Consider the following 20,011-nt stretch of genomic DNA (forward strand, 5'->3'; position numbering starts at 1 on the left):
AGTGTATGGGAGGATGTGTGAGTAGGTTATATGCAAATACTACACCATTTTATATAAGGGACTTGAATATCTACGTAGTTTGTTATCCACAGGGGTCCTAGAACCAATCCGCCATGGATATTGAGGAACGACTATATCAGGGTATATAATTTTTCAGTATTAGAAATATGAAGTTTTTAGTAGTAGAAATTTGATTGTAGTAACTGGCGCACAGTGCTTTTTCAATTTTCAAGATTTTGTCTTTAGGGTAAATCTCCAGAAGTAGAATTCCTGAGTCAAAGGATATGATTATTTAAAAGCTTGTTTTTGGAACAGATATTGCCAAATTGCTTTACAAAGGGTTTTATTAGTTAGCTCTTCCATCGGCTGATTGGAAGTGTACATTTTACCAAATCTTTATGAACAATGTGTATCATATTAAAGGAAAAAAGCATTTTTGAGATTTGATGATGTGAACAGTGTTGGTTTGTTGTTTTAATTTTTATTTGTCTCATTACTATGGAAGTTGAACTTTGCCTGTGTATTTTAGTTATTTCCCTTTTTTGTGAGCTGTTTTGTGTCCCTTATTGTTTTCTCATTAAGGTGTTGGTGATTTTCTTAATTTTTTTCACCTCTTTTAGTATTAGCTCTTTTTTGAGGATTTATTTATGATTTTCCCCATTTGTTTTTTACATCTGGCTTTCTTTTTTTACTTTCAACATATATGAACATTTTTAGATTGACACATTTGTTTTCTTTTCACTCTGATTTTTTTCCATTGCTTTTAAATAGTTGGACTGCTTTCACTGTCTTATTTTATGTTTTCTATATTTCTCTCCTTTTTAATGCAATTTTCCTTTTTTCTATATTATTTGGATTGATTGTGCTTTTTAGATTCAGTTTTGTGTATTCCATTGGTTTTAAAGTTATACTTCTGTTTTTGTCCTTTTAGTAGTGATTACTGTGAAATTTTTACTATGTATACCTAAACTTTAAATTGTTGTTATACTAACTTTACTCCTTCCTATTAATCGGTTTTGAGGATCTCAGAAGGCTTTAACTTATTATCTTCTTTCCGTCTTATATGCTGTTATTATCCAGAATTTTAGTTTCATTTTACTTTTATACCTCCCAAATTAATTGCTGTTGTTATTATTCTTTGTGTAATGAATACTTATTTGGTCTTATTTGCCTGTTTATCAGTTTTCTTGGTTTGCTGTTTTTAGCATCTCACTTCTTTCTGGGTTTAATTTCCACCTTTATGAAGTACTTTAAAAAATATTACAAAAGATTCTCTTAGTGGTAAACATTAAATTTTCATCGTCTAAAAAATCTTTATTGTAGTCGCTCTCATTGATAGTCTATTTGGTTGCATCAGGTTGGTGGATATTTTCTCTCAGTGCTTTGAAAATATTAACTCCACTTTCGAATTGGTTCTGTTTTTGCTGTTGAGATTTTTATATATTAGTGGTCTTACCATTTTATTGTAAAACGTGTCTTTTTTTTTCCTTAGTTGTAGTTAAGATCTTCTTTATCAAATGTCTCCTGTTCTTCAGTTTCATGATCATGCCTCTAGGAGTGAATTTCTTTTTTGTTATCCTTTTTAAGATTTATTGTGTTTCCTATATCTATGGATTTATGTTTTTGATAACTTCTGAAAAATCTTTATCTCTTTGAATATTAATTCTGTTTTATTCTTTCTATTTTTGCCTTCTGAAACTTGTTTTACACACATTACAACTTCTCAGTCTATCCTTTGTATCCCTAATCTTTCATATTTATCTTGTTGTCTCTCTATGCTGCACTGTGGGTAGTGAGACTCAAATCTGAGTCTCTCAGATCATAAACTTACGTGCAATTCATAAGAGGGTTTGAAGTTTACTGTAGTCCAGTGGTTCTCAAAGTGTGATCTGAAGACCACTAGGTCATGATTTACTTTTTTCATCATCATTCTCTTATGAGTATAGAGTGGAATTTTCCAGAGGCTACCTGATGTATGACACTGTGGTAGATTGAAGGCAGAAGCAAATATGAGAATCCAACTGTTTTCTATTAGGCCAGATTTTTTAAAATGTAAAATAAAATAATTCCATTCTTTTTACCAGTTTTCTTCTTGTTTTGGAAAATATAGCTATTTTTCATAAAAAGCAAAAACTTAAAGTTTTATAATTTGTTTATAATTATGTTAATGTGATGGTTTTCTTATTTTTAAAAGCATATATTTAAACTTTTTTCTCCTTTTTTATTTCTCCTATGGTAAATATGGGTAGATGTAACCCATTTATACAAAAGGTCATTGGTGCTCTCAGTAATTTTTAAGAGGGTGAAATGTCCTGAAATCAGAAACTTTGAGGACCCTTGTGTAGAGAGTTGAGAGTAGGGAGCCACTGAATTATTTTAAGCTAGTAAGCAACTTGATTGAATTTGTAATACAGGAAGTTGACAGGCTTTTCAAAGTTGAGGAATAGATTGGAGGAGGTGATTTCAGATAATTAGTTAAGCTCATTTTGCCATATTCTAGGGGAAAAGTGATGGGGCCTAGATGGAACTAAGTCATTGGCTGTGGGCGTACAGAGCTGGGGACAGATTCTGGAGGAAAACGCAGAGAGGAAGTTCTAGAATGACTTCTGAAATTTTGGTTTAGGATGATTGGGATGGATTGTTGTGTTAACTTAGATTCTTTTTACAAATTAAAGACCTGTCTGTCAAGCTCATCATATACTAACATAATTAGTAATTAAATCTCACCAAAGATTAATATATGAAGGAGACATTATTCATTGTGGGTAAGTCACATACAAAATTATCATTTTAGTATATTTTCCTTTATTTGAAGGAAACGTTGAAAAGTTCATTCAGCAAATTGTTACCAAGTGCCATAGTACTGTACTAAATAATGAAGATATAGTGGTTAATGGGAGGACAAAACCTTTCTCTTCCTCTTGAATGTTTTAAGGAAAAAATGTTATATCATGAGTAGCTTATGATTTTAATTTTAGCATAGGAATGTTGTCTGTAATCTTAGAACCACCAGATGGTAAAATACTTTGCTTTAGATTTAGGTTTGTTTTTGAGCTGAAATAACTTGAGTAATTTAAAAACATTATTGAAAAGGAAATAAAAAACCAAAAACCAGGAACATCCACAAATAACTTGTGGATGAATGAAGATGAAGATAAATGTGTTTCAAACTGTATTCTATGCCTTAAAAATTCAGGAACAGAAGAAATCATGGTTTCTTGAACTTCTACCTTTGTCTAAAGCCTCCTAATCAGAAGTAGTAGAAAGAACACTCTTTTTAGTTAAGCTGTTTGGGAAAATAGCTATGTGTTATAAAGATCGAGTTCTTAAAATATATATATATTTAAACTGTAGAATCTTTTATCATGTCATGTATAAGCTTGAAATTTGTGCCACGTGAAAACCAAACTTGGCGTAAGGTGGATTTTTTTGGTTTAATAATTTTTTTTTTAACAGTAAGGAAGTTTTAATTCTTGTTTGCCATTCTGAATGTTTTTGGGGGGTTCTGTTGTATTTGTTTTATCCTTGGGAAGACTTTTATTTTCTTTTTTCAGCTGTAAGAGGTATTTTTATTCTCTCATAGGTCTTCTAACTTAGGAAGAAGAAAAATTGGGATTGAGATAAGAAAGGAAGGCTTTTAGTTTCATGAAGGACTTTCTAAGAATGTTGTGAATGAATGAAAATATGGGGTTGTAATAGAAGTGCCAGTACAACCTTAATTATAGTGTTCAATGCTGTGGACACTATAATTTATATGTCTGAATGCTGGGGGGTGGGGGAAAAAAGCTGGTTTGAGACTTTGCAACTTGCTGGTAGTTGCAAGTTCTTTTTCCTCCTGTTAGCATTAAGCCATCTCAGTGTGTTATCTGGAAGTAAAGATAATGAAGAGCACAGACTGCAGCTTCTAGTTTTTTATTTCTGTTTGGTTCACAAGGTCTATAGGTTCCCTTTTAATCCATAAAATGCAATGGTTCTCTGATTTTTGTTTTGATTATTAGATGCTGCTAATTTTTTTTTTTCTTGAATTGGTTCATTTTTGCCTTGATTTTCTTTTTGAAACTTAAGGTATCTTATCTTTAGAAACTGTACTGAGCCTATATCTCTTCTTAGTTTTCTATAGTCAGATTATAATTGGGTTCTACTAGTCTGAATAACAATTTCTGCCTATTAATTGTAGTGTTTTAGATTATTCACATTTTATGTAATTTTCTGTATGTTCAGGTTTAAGTCTAATTTTTTATTTGTTTACTATTTGTTCCATTTAATTTTTCTTCCTTTTTTCTTTTTTCCTGCCTTTTTTTTTTGATTAGTTGAGTATATTTTAGCATTCCATTTTATTTTCATTATTGGCTTTTTGCTATAACTCTTCATTTTCTTATTTCGTGGTTGTTCTAGGGTTGACAGTATGCATGCTTAACTTATCATTGTCTACTTTTGAATAATAATATACTAAATGGATAATGTAAGTATTCTCCTTTAGTATGCTTACAACAGTATGATTCTCTTTATACCCTGTCATCATTTGTGCCAGTGTTGTTATAACTCTTATATATATGTTACGGACCCCAGGACTACATCATCATCATCATTGTCTTCATCATCATCATAGTTATGATTGCTTTGAACAATTAATTGATTTTTAAGAAATTAAAAAACAAAAAGTGTCTGTTGCATTTACCCACATAGTTATTTCCGGACTCTTCATTCCTGTATGTAGATCAAAGGTTTTAATCTAGCAGCATTTTACTTCAGCTTAAAGAACTTCTAGAAATAGTTTTTGTAGTGCATTTCATATCTACAAATTCTTTCAGCTTTTGTTTGTTTGAAAAAGTCTTTGCTACTTTCTTTGCTTAAAAACTCTGACTTCAAAAAAAAAAAAAAACAAAACTCTGACTTCTGGATTTAACTTTGGGGTTATTTCTGCTTATCTGCTTATGGTTGGGCTTTTCTAATAGCAGCTGTGTCTACTTTGTTTTCAAAAGAGAATAATAGCAAGAGTTGGAATGAGAGAAAGATGGCCAACAGTTAGAAGATGAAAAGATCTTAATAAGAGCAATATAAATAGCTTAAAGTAATTGCTTCCTTCTATGAACTCTTTAAACACTTTGTTAACAAACTCTCTAATATTATTTGTCAAAAAATTTTGAACTTTATTTTTCTAATTTGTTAAATGAGAATAAGAGTATCTTATAGGATGTTTGTGATGATTATGAACAATGACTATAAAGCTCTTGCCTTGCTGTACCCATAATAATTAGTTACTCTCAATATTATTTTACAGCTTACGTCTTGTTTGCTTTTAAAAATACTCCTTTATAGATAATAAATATTCTGAAGTCAAGGAATCTTTCTTTTCCCACTGTTAACAACTTTTATCTCCTGTGCACTGTGCAGGGTATCCTGAATATAGCAGGTGCTTTCTTTCTTTTGACCCTTTACCACCTTCGTTCTACTTTATTATTTCCAGGCTCTTTTTTTTCATGTCTAGACCTAATGGAGTCTTTTCCTGTCTCATGTTACTCAACATCCACTTATTCATTAACTCACTGTAATATGGCTTCTTCCCTCACCACTCTAATTGAACTATTCTTTCAAAGTTCTGTAGTCATCTATTTGTTAGTAGTCCTAGTAAATCTTAATTTTTGGTTTTCCAGTTTAAGATGATTGTAAATACTGTAATATTCAGATTTGCCATCTTATTGGTGAAGAATTAAATTTGCCCACATTGTCCAAAAGTGGAATAATTTTAAGGAGTGAATCTTGTTTGGTGTTGATGGTTATTTTGTACATCTGCATACACAGAGGTACTGATGATGATCAGCACTCCTTAGTTGTTGAACTATTCCCGAAGGCTAGGCTCACACCTCCAACATTGTTGCACTGTTTAGCTCAGGCATGTTTTACTGTTTGCCTCAACTTGTCTAAATATAAACTTCCCTCCAAGTTAGAGCTCATTCTCAGCTTTAGTTATCTTATTTAGTAGAACCATTATTTACCTCTGAATTGCATTTGTTTTATAGGGAAGATAGGAATTATCATTGTTGACTGTAAATAAAATGTTTCTAATATTTACAATGCAAATGCAATGCCAAGAAAAAGGGGGAAAATGTTATTTAGGGTCCTATTAAGTAGTTCAGATTAACAGAGGATTTTCCAATGCATCAAAGAAAAGCCAATAAGAGATTGGATATACCTTTAGGAAACAAAATATTAGTATTCTTTTCTTATTTTTGAATGAGACAAACCTTAAACTGTTAGAGTATGTTTTCTGAAAAATAAGTTTATTTTATATATAAATTTTAATTTCTTAATAGATAAGAATATATTGTTGTCTTATAACAGTTAAAGTATTTAGATCTTTTCTTAACTATTGTTTAAAGTATCTGTGAATATGGATGGACATTCAAGTATAGAGTAGATGTTAGGGGATTTCAACTACAAAATAAACAAGTGTTTCTTATTTAAACAGAGACATGGTAAACATCATGGCTCTTCAGGTTTTTTTCCTTTTTTTTTTTTTAAAACAGCACATTCATACTATAGCTCTACGGCCAAAGTCCCCTTCATAGCAAAAGTGAAATGAATCATTATAATCTGAATACTTAGCTAGTATAAAATTTTAAAATTCTTACTATTGTTATAGTGTATAATTTAATTCTTTTAACCTTTACTTCAATTATTTAAAATCTCAATTGGCTCCATTAGTATTATTGAGACGTATTCATAGTACTATTGAGAAAATTCTACTGTGTTTTACTGAAAATTTGTCTTGAAATGTATTCTTTTCTTCTTATGTACTGAATGCTCCTGGGTTTCTCTTTTTTTGGATTTATATATGATTAGAAGATGTTTCTAGTTTTTTCCCCACACTTATGTATCTTTTTCCCCAAGTTAGTTTTAGATCTTATTTTCTTTATCATGTTGACCAAATTTTAACTTTTACTTTTGCATATGTTTAGAATGTGCTGTTTTGATATATATTTTTTTTCGGAAATGTTATATTTTTCTTTTCCTTGGGTCTGTAGAATCTTCTTCAGCCTATTTTCTTACTGAAAATTACTTTCCTTTCTCTTATTAAAGCTTTATTGTTTCATTAGAAATTAGTTAAAGGGATAACAGTAGAAATGCCTTGTCTTCTTGGCAGTACTATAGCCAAGCAAAAATTTTATGCTTTTCCCCCTGGGCTATTTTATAAGATTCCCTCGTAATTTAGATATATTTGTGGTCTGATGTTTTTTGCCTTATAAAACAATGAAAACACTGGGTTGCAAAGCAATTTCAAGTTGAATAATTGTTTATCCTGTACGTTTTTATTAAGGCAAATGTTTTAAAGCGGGAGTCGTGAAACTATGGCCCATGGGCCTACTGCCTGTTTTTATAAGTAAGGGTTTTTTGAAACACAGCTAAGTATTGTCTATGGCTGTTTTATTTTATTTTATTTATTTTTTATCGAAATATAGTTGACATACAACATTATGTTAGTTTCAGGTGTACTACTCAGTGATTTGATAATTGTATACATTAGGAAATGATCATCACTATAAGTTTAGTGTTGATCTGTCCCCATACAAAGTTATTACAGAACTATCGACCATATTCTTTATGCTGCATATTACATCCCCATGGCTTATTTATTTTATAACTGGGGGTTTGTACCTCTTAATCCCCTTCACCTATTTTGCCTGACCCCTCACCTTCCTCCCCTTTGGCAACCACCCATTTGTTCTCAGTATCTATGAGTCTGTTTAGGTTTTGTTTTGTTTTTTAGATTAAGTGAGATCATGTGGTATTTGTTTTCTTTGTCTGACTTATTTCACTTGTGTCATACACTCTAGATCTATCCATGTTATTGCAAGTGGCAAGATTTCATTTTTTTTTATGGCTGAGTAATATTCCACTGTGTGTGTGTGTGTGTGTGTGTGTATACACACACACACACACACCACATCTTCTTTATCCATTCATCTATCGATAGACATTTAGGTTGCTTCCATATCTTGGCTATTGTGAATAATGCTCCAGTTAATATTGGGGTGCATATATCTTTTCAAATTAGTATTTTTGTTTGCTTCAGGCAAATACTCAGTATTGAAATTGCTAGATTATATGGTAGTTTTATTTTTGATTTTTTGAGGAACCTCCGTACTGTTTTACATTGTGACTGCACCAATTTACAATCCCATCAGCAGTGCACAAGGACTCCCTTTTCTCCACATCCTCACCAACACTTGTTACTTGTTGTCTTTTTGATGATAGTCATTTTGACAGGTGTGAGGTGCTATCTCATTGTAGTTTTGATTTGCATTTCCCTGATGATTACTGATGTTGATGAAGAGGCTGCTTTTCCCGATTTTATAGTCTTGCCTCCTGTGTCGTAGATTAATTGACCATATAAATGTGGGTTTATTTTTGTGCTCTCTATTCCATTGACCTAAGTGTCTGTTTTCTGTGCCAGCACCACACTGTTTGGATTACTGAAGCTTTGCAGTATAGTTTGAAACCGGGGAGTATGATACCTCCAGCTTTGTTCTTCCCTCTCAAGACTGTTTTGGCTAGTCGAGGTTTTTTTGTGTTTCCATACAAATTTTAGATTTATTTATTCTAGTTCTGTGAAAAATGCTATTGGTAATTTGATAGAGATTGCACCGAAAGACACACAGAAAAAAACTTTTGTCCCAGTATCACTGATGAACGTGGATGCAAAATCCCCAACAAAATATTAGCCAACCAAATTCAACAATACATTAAAAGGATCACACAACATGATCAAGTTGGATTTATCTCAGGGATGCAAGGATGGTTTGATATCCACAAGTCCATCAGTGTGACACATCACATTAACAAACTGAAGAATAAAGACCATATGATCATCTCAATAGATACAGAAAAAACTTTTGACAAAATTCAACATTCATTAATGATAAAAGCGCTCAACAGAATGGGTATAGAGGGAGTGTACCTCAACATAATAAAGGCCATATATGACATACCCACAGCCAATACCATACTCAGTGGTGAAAAGCGGAAATCATTTCCTCTAAGATCAGGAACAAGACAAAGATGCCCACTCTCATCACTTTTATTCAACATAATATTGGAAGTTCAAGCCATAGCAATCAGACAAGAAGAAGAAATAAACGGAATCAGAATTGGAAAGGAAGAAATAAACCTGTCACTGTTTGCAGGTGACATGATATTATAGGTAAAGAATTCTAAAGACTCCACCAAACGGTTATTAGAACTAATAAATGAATTCAGTAAAGTTGCAGGTTACAAACTTAATATACAAACCTGTTTGTTTCTGTAGACTAATAATGAACTATCATAGAAATGAAGAAAAGAAACCCACTTACAATCGTGTCAAAAGGAATAAAATACCTAGGAATAAATCTAACCAAGGAGGTAAAAGAGTTATACTCTGAAAGCTATATGGCATTGATGAAAGAAATTAAAGATGACACAAATGGCAAGATATACTGTCCTCATGGTTTGGAAGAATTAATATTGTTAAAATGACCATACTAACCAAGGCAATTTACAGATTCAGTGCAATCCCTGTCTATGGCTGTTTTCATGTTTCAGTGGGCAGTGACAGAATTGAGTAGCTGGGTCAGAGTCTATATGGCTTTGAAGCCTAAAATATATCTGGCTTTTTACAGAAAAAGGTTGCCTACCCTGTTTTAGAGTATATGATCATTTTAAAATTGACATTTAATTTCATTAAAATTAAAAGCAGAAAATAAAAATCGCCTTTTCTAGATTGATTATTATGATAGGAATTTGTATGTTGGTGGTTACTAAATTTAGAGAGCCCACAGACATATATGTTAAGGAAGGAGTTGACATTTTCAATGTGGACAGTATAGTTATGGTGTATATTTATATTATCTTTATGTTGAAAATTATGATTTAGAAAGGTTGATCTTTATTTAGTGTTAAATTACCAGATACTTTAAGTAATAACCAAATAATTTGAGCACTTAAATAAATGGAGTCTTCCTGAAAAAAAAAAGTTAATAATGAATGATTAGAAATTAAATTATTAGAATATGTGTGTGTGTGTGTATTTGTGTGTTTGTTTTCATGTGTAGTGTGAGGTGGGAATGTGGCTAACCAGTTCTCCCTGTACCATTTGAGTGGTGTCTCTTTTCCACTGATTTATAATGCCACATCTATGGTATTTCAAGTACTCATATCTATCTGGATCTGTTTCTGGACTCTCTTCCTTCTCTTTTTTTTTTTTGTTGTTGATTAAATTTTTATAATTCTATAATAAATCATGCTGAAGGAGGGGCAGTCTCCCCGCTGTCTTTATGTGTTGTGTGTGTGTGTGTGTGTATTTTGGTATTTATTCATTCATATCTCTCTGTGAGGATCTTAATAAATCTATTTTAAAATCTTTTAAGCATGTTTCAGAAGATTAATTTTATTGTGACTGAATTTCATTGATTTCTTTAGCTATGTTGGCAAAGCATAGTGGTTTGTAAGGTAATTTTGAATAGGAGATCACTATGTCTTTATTTTACCATCTTTTCTTTCTCAACCCTTCCTTTTTTTTGCTCATCCCTTCTAGTCTAGTAGACCATTTACTTCCTCTGGTCTCTAGTCTAGAGCCAGTTCTCATCTTGGCAGTTCAGGGCTCCTGCAGTGTTGATATGGGGTGATGTAGAGTTACTTGTCTCAGTTCTCATTTGCAAGGTTTTATCCTTCTGACTCCCTTGCAGTGCAGCTTCATATGAAGTTCTGGGCAGTAGTTGGCAGTAGCTCTTTTCAGCCTCCTTGAAGAGTTGGCCGTTTCACTACATTACTGATTTCAGGTGCTGAGCCTGGTAATGGTCTCCTGCCTTACATAGACCAGTTTCAGTCCTCTTTATTGTCCACCTGCCTTTGCCAGTTTTTGCACCTTGAGCCAAGCTAAAATTTTCTTTTTTTACTTTATTGTTAGCATTACCCCCCATCCAGTGTTTCCTGTTATCTAGTATTCCATATTTTCAGAAGCATAAATCCTTACCTTTCTTTTTTATTGGAAATATGGTAACTTCAAATATCACTTGTATTTGAATGCGTCCCAAATCTTTGTCTAACTGATTACTATTTTGATCTTTACTAGTAGATGTTTGGTTCCCTTGTGGACATATATATAGGTGTGAAGTGCCTTCACTGGAGATGCCACATATCTAAAATTGAATCTGCTATTTTACTTTAAAAATTAGATTAAAAAAGTCAATTGGTTATTTTTGGGTAGTCTGGAGCTTAGAGTCTGTCCAGTACAATTCAAGGTCAAGCATCTCTCTTTCTACCCTGAAGTTTTAAAAGCTCATTATAGCGTCATTTTGCAAAATTAGAGCAGATATAAAGAGTCTTAGGAGACTGAGAAAATGGTGGCTACATTGACTGAATTAGGATGTAAAGGACAGGGTTTTTTTATTTTTTGTTTTTTCAGGAATGGGGGTTAGGGGAAAGGAACAGAGTCTGTTGTGGAGTTTATGAGTTTTGTTTTAACACTGAGTTTGAGGTGCTAGCATTTAAAAAAATTCTCATTTCTACTTCCTGTATCATTTAATTTCTAAACTTTTATAATCTATTAATAGTTAGTATCTCTTCTTTTGCTTTTCATCATATTACCAGAAGATTCTTCTTCCTGAAGTACTTTATCTTGTTAATCTCTTACTCATAAGTTTCATTGGCTTGTCAGTATGTAGAATAAAGCTTAAATTTTTTGGACTGATACTCATGTTAGAGACCATTTGCTCTAGCTTCTTTTTACAGCCTAATATTTCATTTCTCTCTATTTTACCTAAATTGGACTACTTATTCTCTTTTCAGTGACACGTGTGCTTTCTTCTTTCCTCTTTTTTTTTGTTCAACCTCCCTCTTTTTTTTTTTTTGCAGGGCCCAGTCTTTTCAAACCATGTCCTTTGTGATGTTTTCCTGACTACTGTAGCTCACTGTGATCTCTCCCTTCTCAGAATATATGGCGCTTAGTACTCTATGTTTAGTTGGCCTTCTCTCACCTGGAGGCAATAGAGCAATGTAGGTAGGATTGTGCCATTTAGTAGCAGTGTGATTTTGACCCATTTAATCTCTTTATGCCTCGTGTCCTCATCTTTAAATGGGGATCTTCTCTTATGGGGAATAGTGTCTACTTCATAGAGTTGTTCAGAGAATTAAGAGATGTGAATGTAATGTCAGTAGTACATGACCCATTGGAAGTGCCATAAAAAAATTTTTTTTTTCTGTGTGTCTCTTTTCCTCTCTGCCTGCCATTCTTCTTTCTTCCCTTTCTCTCTGCTTTCCTTTCATCAGTAATAATGCGAGGGGCTTTTCTATCAGATGTATCTGGGCATTCATCCCAGCTCTTTTACTTCTTGTCTTTTTGACCTTAGAACCTCTTAAGCCCTAATTTCCTCCTCCTCCTTAAAGTTCTGGCACATATAAATGCTCAATAAATTTCACTGTTTTTTTGGTGTGTGTGTGACATATGTAATAGCTGACTAACTTGAATTGCTCTTAACCTTTTTATGCATATAAGTATTGTTCCTCAAGTAGGTAAAGTAAAGCTGCCAGAATAAGGGTACCATCTATTTGTACTCCCTATTTTCTCTCAAAATGCCTGACACATACTTTTTAAAAAAAAAAAAAATCAGGTGTTCCTTGAGGGAAGTTACACATATAAGAAAACAAAGTGCAGTTTTATTAATCGGTTCACACACCCAGTCCCCCCGCAGTGAATTTTGGTAAATATTAGATGGTAGAATGTGGCTTAGGCCAGAATGCCTCTGTATATACTTTTGTTCTCTCCTTCCTTAATTTCTGCCCATTTCACCTTCCAAATCTAAGGGTGGGTCTAACCACTTCAATCCAGTGGTTTAAAAACAGGGAAGGAGAGGTTGGCAATATGATATATACCTACTGATACGAAGGAAAGGGGTGTCATAGGCAATAATGAAGAACAAATTTTTTCTAACATATGGTGCTATTAACCAGCATAGTTTGATTGTTCTCTGGCTGGGCAGTATCCTGGGTTAGGTGGCTAGCTGTGGGTGTGAAAAGAAGGCAGAGGAGAGATGGCTAGTGATTGCATCATGTGGGGAACATGGCTCTGGTCCTGTTACTGAGTAACATGGATCTCAGGGATAGAAGAGTGGCTCCATCACACAGGTGTTTACAGTTAGTACAGTGATCTCTTTCATTATTAAAATGTAGCCTAATACATCTTAGTGTATGTTAAGCTTTGGCCTGTCAGGTTAACTATTCCTGCATTTGGGAGGTTCAAGTAAAAGAATGCAAGGGAGCATAAGCTCTCTTTTCTTCTTCCCCAGCCTATCATAGTCCCTTATCCTCACCCTTGATGGGAGAGAAGATGGAAGCAGCCTCCTCTGTGGGCTTAAGCTGATGTGTGAAGAGGTTGGGGGCATACACTCCTTTACTGGAGTGGCTTGGCATTTTTTTTTTTTATGGCTAAAATTAAGTTTATTAATATTGCTGTCAGGGTAGAGGGGTTCCAGAGATTCCCATTTTTACCACAAAAGGTAGTGTTTTGTTTTTTCTGGCTCACTCTCCAATTGTACCTCTGCGTTGCTGACTTGACTTGGCTCTCTGACTCTCCGAAGTAGAGTTACCTTTAGAGATTCTTTATTGCATCTATTGCCGTTATACCTGCTTCTGGAGGGAATAGAGGTGAATGTCTCCAAGGGCTTTGTAGCGGTTCATTTCCAAGGCCCTCACACTCTGTTCAGCAGCTTTTGGTGACCAGAGCTTCCAGGTGAACCTTAGTCCTTCTCTGCTTGCCAAGTTTGGTGCCACAAGGCTGAAGAGCATAAGGACATCGCTTCTTCTGTCTTTCGTTTTCTCCTTCTTCAACTCTTTCTTACTTTTAACCTTTGTTTTTAAACAAGGACTTTGAACAATTCAGTCACCTGTTTTAAGTTTTGTCCTCAACCTTATTCATACTATTGTGAATCTCGGAGCTGATGGTTTTCCAGTTTTAGTTGACTAGCCCTGTGAGGGCTCAGGTGAAAAGTATGTAACATGATCCCATGATCAGTCATTATGAAAGTAATGGGTCTGTTTACATACAGTGTTTGCCACGTTTTCCCTCTGTTAGGAACTTTTGTAAGGAAATGACATTCTTGCTTGTTTCATGAGGAGCAAAGGGCAGTATTTTCAGAAATAGCTATGTGGTCCCCAAGAGACAACATTCTTTTGCCATGAAATCTACTTACCAGACATTTTGGAAAAATTGCATCCTAAATCAGAAAGATATAACTGTAATGTGTTTGGGGTTAAAAATTATCTCAAAACATTTTAGCTGGTATTTTTGAGAACAGAGTTTCTTTTATTAGAAATTAGAGGCTTTCAATGAATTAAAATGTGTAATAGTCCAAAGTGATGCATACTGGTTAAAAGCAGATGATGAACTCAAACTAATGGTGGAAATAATTCCCGTTTTAATAGTAAATATTATAACTGTTGTTTTGCTTTATTTTTTTAAATTTAATTTAGTTGGGGCAGGATTTGAATGGAAGCTCACTTAATTGATGCAATTAAAATGTAATTGAAATGAAAACAAGTCAAAATTATCAAAAGGATTATTTTCTAATTATAATACATATGCAACCATAATTTCCTAACCAGAATTAAGAAAGAAATGTTTGCACATTTGGTAATGTTTGTTTCATAGTACATATTCCTATGGGTACCATGATTAATGCCCATTTTTAAGGCTCACTGAAATTTCAAGTTTATTAAAATTTTTGTTTAAGCAAATAAAGTTATTTAGTTTTTCTTTTAAATGATAAAAATGTGTAGTTTGTAGGGAACTTTATTCAGTTCTTTTTTTTAAACTGTTTGAAAACTCATATTTAGTCTATGCACTTTACCCTTTTTTGCTGCTAATAACTTTTTAAAAATAAAATAACTTGTTCTTTCTTTTGCTTTAAAATGTTTGTCATCTCGTGTATGCCAGATTTATTGGACTGCAGTAGTTTTAGTGCATTTTGGCTGGAATGTTTATTATGACATCACTATAATCTATATACAGTATGTGATTTCAGATGGTTTCAGTGTTAAATATTTTCATAATTATGCTAGTTTTGGCAGTTCACTTGGAACTTTTTCACATCTCTTTAATGAATATGTTTTACTTCTGGGCTTTTGAGACAACCATATGTTTCAAAAATTAATAGTGTGCTTTTAATGTTAACATTGTGCAGAAGTGTATGACTACAGACATTTTTAAGGATCTAAGTTGAACTAAAAGTAATTACAGTAAGGTCTTATTCACAGTAGTAGTCTTTTAGTATTTGGAGACTATAACATCCCCCCAAATAACAGAAGATGTCATTATAAAGATTGAATAGTGAAGCTGTTTTGTGGAATGAAATGCTGTGAAGTTTGTTTTTTATTAACTTAAACATAAGTTCATGTAAAAATTTCCTTTATTGTTTGTTATAGTAAATTTTTAACTTTTTGTTGTAATGAAGTTTCAAACAGAAATTTTTTCTTTTGCTAATATATCACACCAGCATCTGAAGCCATGCTATATTGTAAAAGATTCATCTTTTATTATTGTATAATCCTCTTAGTGTGGTAGTGAATAAGAATTTTTGTGTCCTAAAGGAGGTCCTATCATTGTTCTTATTTGCCTCTAGTACCCTATTAGAATGGTAAATTTAGTGGGTATCCTTCTTTTTGTTCTTGAAATTTTCTCTTCAAATATATAAAAGAGAAAAACTAAATTTATCACGATTCTTTTAAGCATTATGAAATAGTTTTATTGTTGATTAATGAATTGATGGTGCACAGTACACCATCTGTTTCCCTTTGTGTTGGAGAGATGTTTGATCTCTGCCTCCTCATATGCATCTCTCATTCAAACAGAATGTGGTCTTTTATCCCCCCAAAAGGAATAAGATGATGTCAGATGCTTTTACCTCGTTTTACTGCCTCATCTATTTCCTCCTTGTAATATCCGTCTTCTTGAAAGAGCAATCTATGTTTATTTTTTCCATCTTAACTTGTTATTCACCCTTTGAACTACTCTTTTACTTCTTCCACTCCTGTCCCTCTACTGCAATTACTAAATGTCCTTTTTTTTTTTTCCTTGGGTTATTGGCACCCCCCCTCCTAATTACCAAATTTTAAGTGTTAACATCTCTGTGGTTCTTAATGTGACCTCATTTTTATTGAACTGGTCTATGCCTTTAGCTTCTGGTATTGTTCTCCCATCTTAAACATTGTATACTGTGGCTTTTTTTTGACTAATCATTATTCTTGCATGTGCTGTTTACAGTTTTCCCCCTATTTAGCCTCCAATCTTAACCTAAAACATTCCTACACTCAGTTTTAACGGCCTCATCTCTCTAGTTCTTCCAAATAGAATGACTCTTTGTGTTCCTATTACTTGAAAACAAACAAAAAAGTACTCTTGTAGACTGGTTATATATGTTTTAAATAGATCCTGAAATCTTTGAGAACAGATATTATATCTAATTTGCTTTTGTAAATCCAGCAATTAACACATAAAAACATTATATAAATGTTTGTTGAATCAAGTCAAGAAAAGAGTACTCATTTGCATTGTATAAATTTCAAAAATATGTATGAGTTTTTTGAAGTTTTTGTGTTATCCATATCAAAACCCAGTTAAACCTTATATCTAATCTGAACAATATTCAATTCAGTGAACAGTGTTAAATAGGATGCCAAGAATTCTGAGGATGATTAAGATTAATCATTAAAGGTGATTAAAAAGACAGCTTGGATTCTTAATTTAACTCACAAAATAGTAAGGGTCTTAACATATAAACAAATAGGGGAATATTAAGACCCTTTCCATTTATTTTGCATTTTCAAATGGAAAATGTTTAAAAGCTTCCATTGAATTGTCTTCTTTTGCTATAACCATATATAAGAATTTTTTTTGACATTATCAAGTGGTTTCTTTTGATACCAACTAAAGAAATAGACAATTTATGATTTTAAACTACTACTTATTTTTAAAATGGTGTTTAAGAATGCAAATTATGAAAAATTTTGGTTACATAGATTTTTAGAGCTAAAAAAAAAAACCTGAAGAGTCTATCTTATCACATTTTAGTAACCTGCATACATTCAACAAAACTTTTTAAAATTCTTGAATGGTGACTGATAATTTTCTTTCTTCAAAATAAAAATAGGATGACCATGAAAGCTGTGGTTCTAATTCTACCAACCGTAGTACTACTGAGAACACAAAATCATCAGTAAAACCCCGAAGAATTCAGCAGGCTGCTCCCACAGATCCTGATTTGCCACCAGGTAACTTCTTTTTTATTTTTAATTTTGGATTATTTTTGGCTGCGTTGGGTCTTCGTTGCTGTGCGTGCGCTTCTCATTGCCGTGGCTTCTCTTGTTGTGGAGCATGGGCTCTAGGCGCACGGGTTTCAGTAGTTGCAGCACGTGGGCTCAGTAGTTGCGTCACGCAGGCTTCAGTAGTTGTGACGCACAGGCTTAGTTGCTCCATGGCATGTGGGATCTTCCTGGACCAGGGCTCGAACCCGTGTCCCCTGCATTGGCAGGCGGATTCTTAACCACTGCACCACAAGGGAAGTCCCGCCACCAGGTAACTTCTAAGGGCATTGATAAAACCAAAATTTTGATTGTTATTAATCATTGTTGTAGCCCTTTGTAGAATATATATTTTCCATATTTTTTAGTGTCATAAAGTATTTAAAATATATGTACATTTGCTGCATGACATCAGAACAGATTGAAAGACATTTGTGAGGGCTCTGGACTCATTCAAATTTTAATGCTCTTTTGCCCTAGGTTTATTCCTTAAGTTTCTTTCTTTCTTTGTTTTTTCTATTTACTCCTTTATTTAAGATTAAAAGGTGGGTGACTGAATGACAGTTACTTGAATATATTTTTGTCTTAAAATTTACTCATCTGTAAGTATAGGAATCACTGATCTAAACAACAAAATAACACAGATCATTTCAGACAGCTTCCAATCTCCAGATTAAAAGCTTCATCACTTCAATTATATATATAATTCCTTTCATTTCTTTTCTCATAGATTCTAATAATCTCTTGAGGATAATTAAAGGACAAATCCCAATAATTAATACATTGTTCTTACTTTGCTGCTGTTTGTCCCTATGCACGTGATCATATATCAAGACCCCTTCCCTTAAATTTTTCCTAGATTAAAGGTCAGGAATCAAATACATCTTCATGGAACACTAGTGCACATCTGATGCTTTTAACAGTGTTTCACATTAAATAAAAAGGAGACATATTGTTCTGGGTAAGATAAGCACTCATTACATCATTAAGTTAAACAATAGTCTTATCATTGTATAAAAAGTTCCCAGATAGCACAGGGAGATCAGCTCGGTGCTTTGTGACCACCTAGAGGGGTGGGATAGGGAGGGTGGGAGGGAGGGAGACGCAAGAGGGAAGAGATATGGGAACATAGTATATGTATAACTGAGTCACTTTGTTATAAAGCAGAAACTAACACACCATTGTAAAGCAATTATACTCCAATAAAGATGTTAAAAAAAAAAAAAATTCCCAGAAATTTAAGTTAGCTCTGTATTGCTTGAAATGTTTGTATAATAGTTACAGTCTTTTCCATGTGGCGATTTTGCAGAGCGAAGTGTCAGTGCAAGTATTTCATTCTTTTTCTGTTTCTGTTTGTTTCTTCATTACACTCACAATCTTATAGTTATTTGTTGTCATCAGGGAAGCAGAGAAGAGGGATGGAAGTCAGCTCTTCTTGGGGACTCAGGACTTTCTTCCTTAGTTATAATAGTTCCAGTACCTAAAAGGTGGATCCCAATCCTGTTTTCACTCACAGAGAACTCTGAAAATAGGCTAATTTATCTGATGCAAAATCAACACCTAAGGAGACCCAAATCTTTTTTTACATTTTAAGATGATAACTGGGATTTTTAAAAAAAATTTTTATTGGAGTATAGTTGCTTTCTTACATGCTCTCCAAGCAAAGACTTGCCTCTGACTCTACTTATAGTCTCTTTGTTCCTCTTGCTTCTTGATAAACAAAGGAAACTGAAATTTTTATTTATCTGGAGGAGTAGTGGCTTACAAATAACAGTTCCTTGATAAATGTTTAATGAAGGAAAAAAACCAATAATTGTTACATGTCAGCTCTGTGGCCAAAGTGCATTGCTGCCTTTTTACAGTTAGTAGTTATCAGTCACTTCTCTTTCGATTTTATTTATCAGTTACTTCTTTTTTTTGAGGTATAGCTGACATTGGTATACACTTGTTTTCTGCCCCAAAGGTTTGTAAGCTGGTTTCAACCTAAGTTCAACTCAATTTCAAACCTGTTAATTTTTGATAGTCTTCTGGCACCATCTACTTTACTTGTAAGAGGTTGCCATTAGGTACATCATTTCATAGCCCTCCTCCCTCAAATATAGGTTCTAAATTACATTTGAATTGAACATATTTAACTGGTGTTATACTGATGTTAATGCTGATGCTTTGTGTTCTTAGGAACTTTACCTAACAGATCTCAGTATTCTCTCTGTCCTTAGAATAAATAGATTAATTGCTATGGCTGGAGAAGGTGCCAGAAGAAGTTATTTTACTTCTGAATGTTTCTAATTCTACTTAGAGTAGTTATGATGGTTAAAGAGCTTTCTAAATTCTTTTCATAATTATTAACTCCTTGGGAGAAATCCCTGGTGAATATAATTAAACTGTAAATTAAACTATAGCTTATTCTTATTTATGAAATGGGCAACCCCTTTACCCTCCAAATTTCTGACTACATATCCCCTTAAAACTTCCTAAGCCAGCTCATTGTATACAACTCTCTCCATCAGTATCCTGGCAAAGAATAATCAGTTTTAGGTTTAACTGTTGAGTCTTATTACATTTTTTTTTTCTTTTAAGAAAGAACTTGTTTAAGAAAAATTTAAGCTTTTGTCAGTTGTTGATTTCACAGATTAAAAATCTTCTGTGGGCTAACTTGCATGTACTCAGAACAGGTCCC

The 20,011-nt window shown here is 33.2% G+C and overlaps 1 protein-coding gene across 6 annotated transcripts in view; it reads left to right on the forward strand.

Annotated features, from left to right (window-relative positions):
• The window catches only part of VPS13B (vacuolar protein sorting 13 homolog B), an 802,016-nt gene that overhangs the window by 25,605 nt on the left and 756,400 nt on the right, over positions 1-20,011 (forward strand). For all 6 annotated transcript variants that reach the window (XM_061172062.1, XM_061172061.1, XM_061172063.1 and 3 more), the window contains exon 4: positions 17,181-17,301. In XM_061172062.1, the coding sequence (XP_061028045.1) occupies positions 17,181-17,301 (121 nt within the window). The remainder of the gene's footprint in view (positions 1-17,180; positions 17,302-20,011) is intronic.

Source organism: Eubalaena glacialis, chromosome 17, assembly GCF_028564815.1.
Source record: "Eubalaena glacialis isolate mEubGla1 chromosome 17, mEubGla1.1.hap2.+ XY, whole genome shotgun sequence".
Classification (NCBI taxonomy): domain Eukaryota; kingdom Metazoa; phylum Chordata; class Mammalia; order Artiodactyla; family Balaenidae; genus Eubalaena; species Eubalaena glacialis.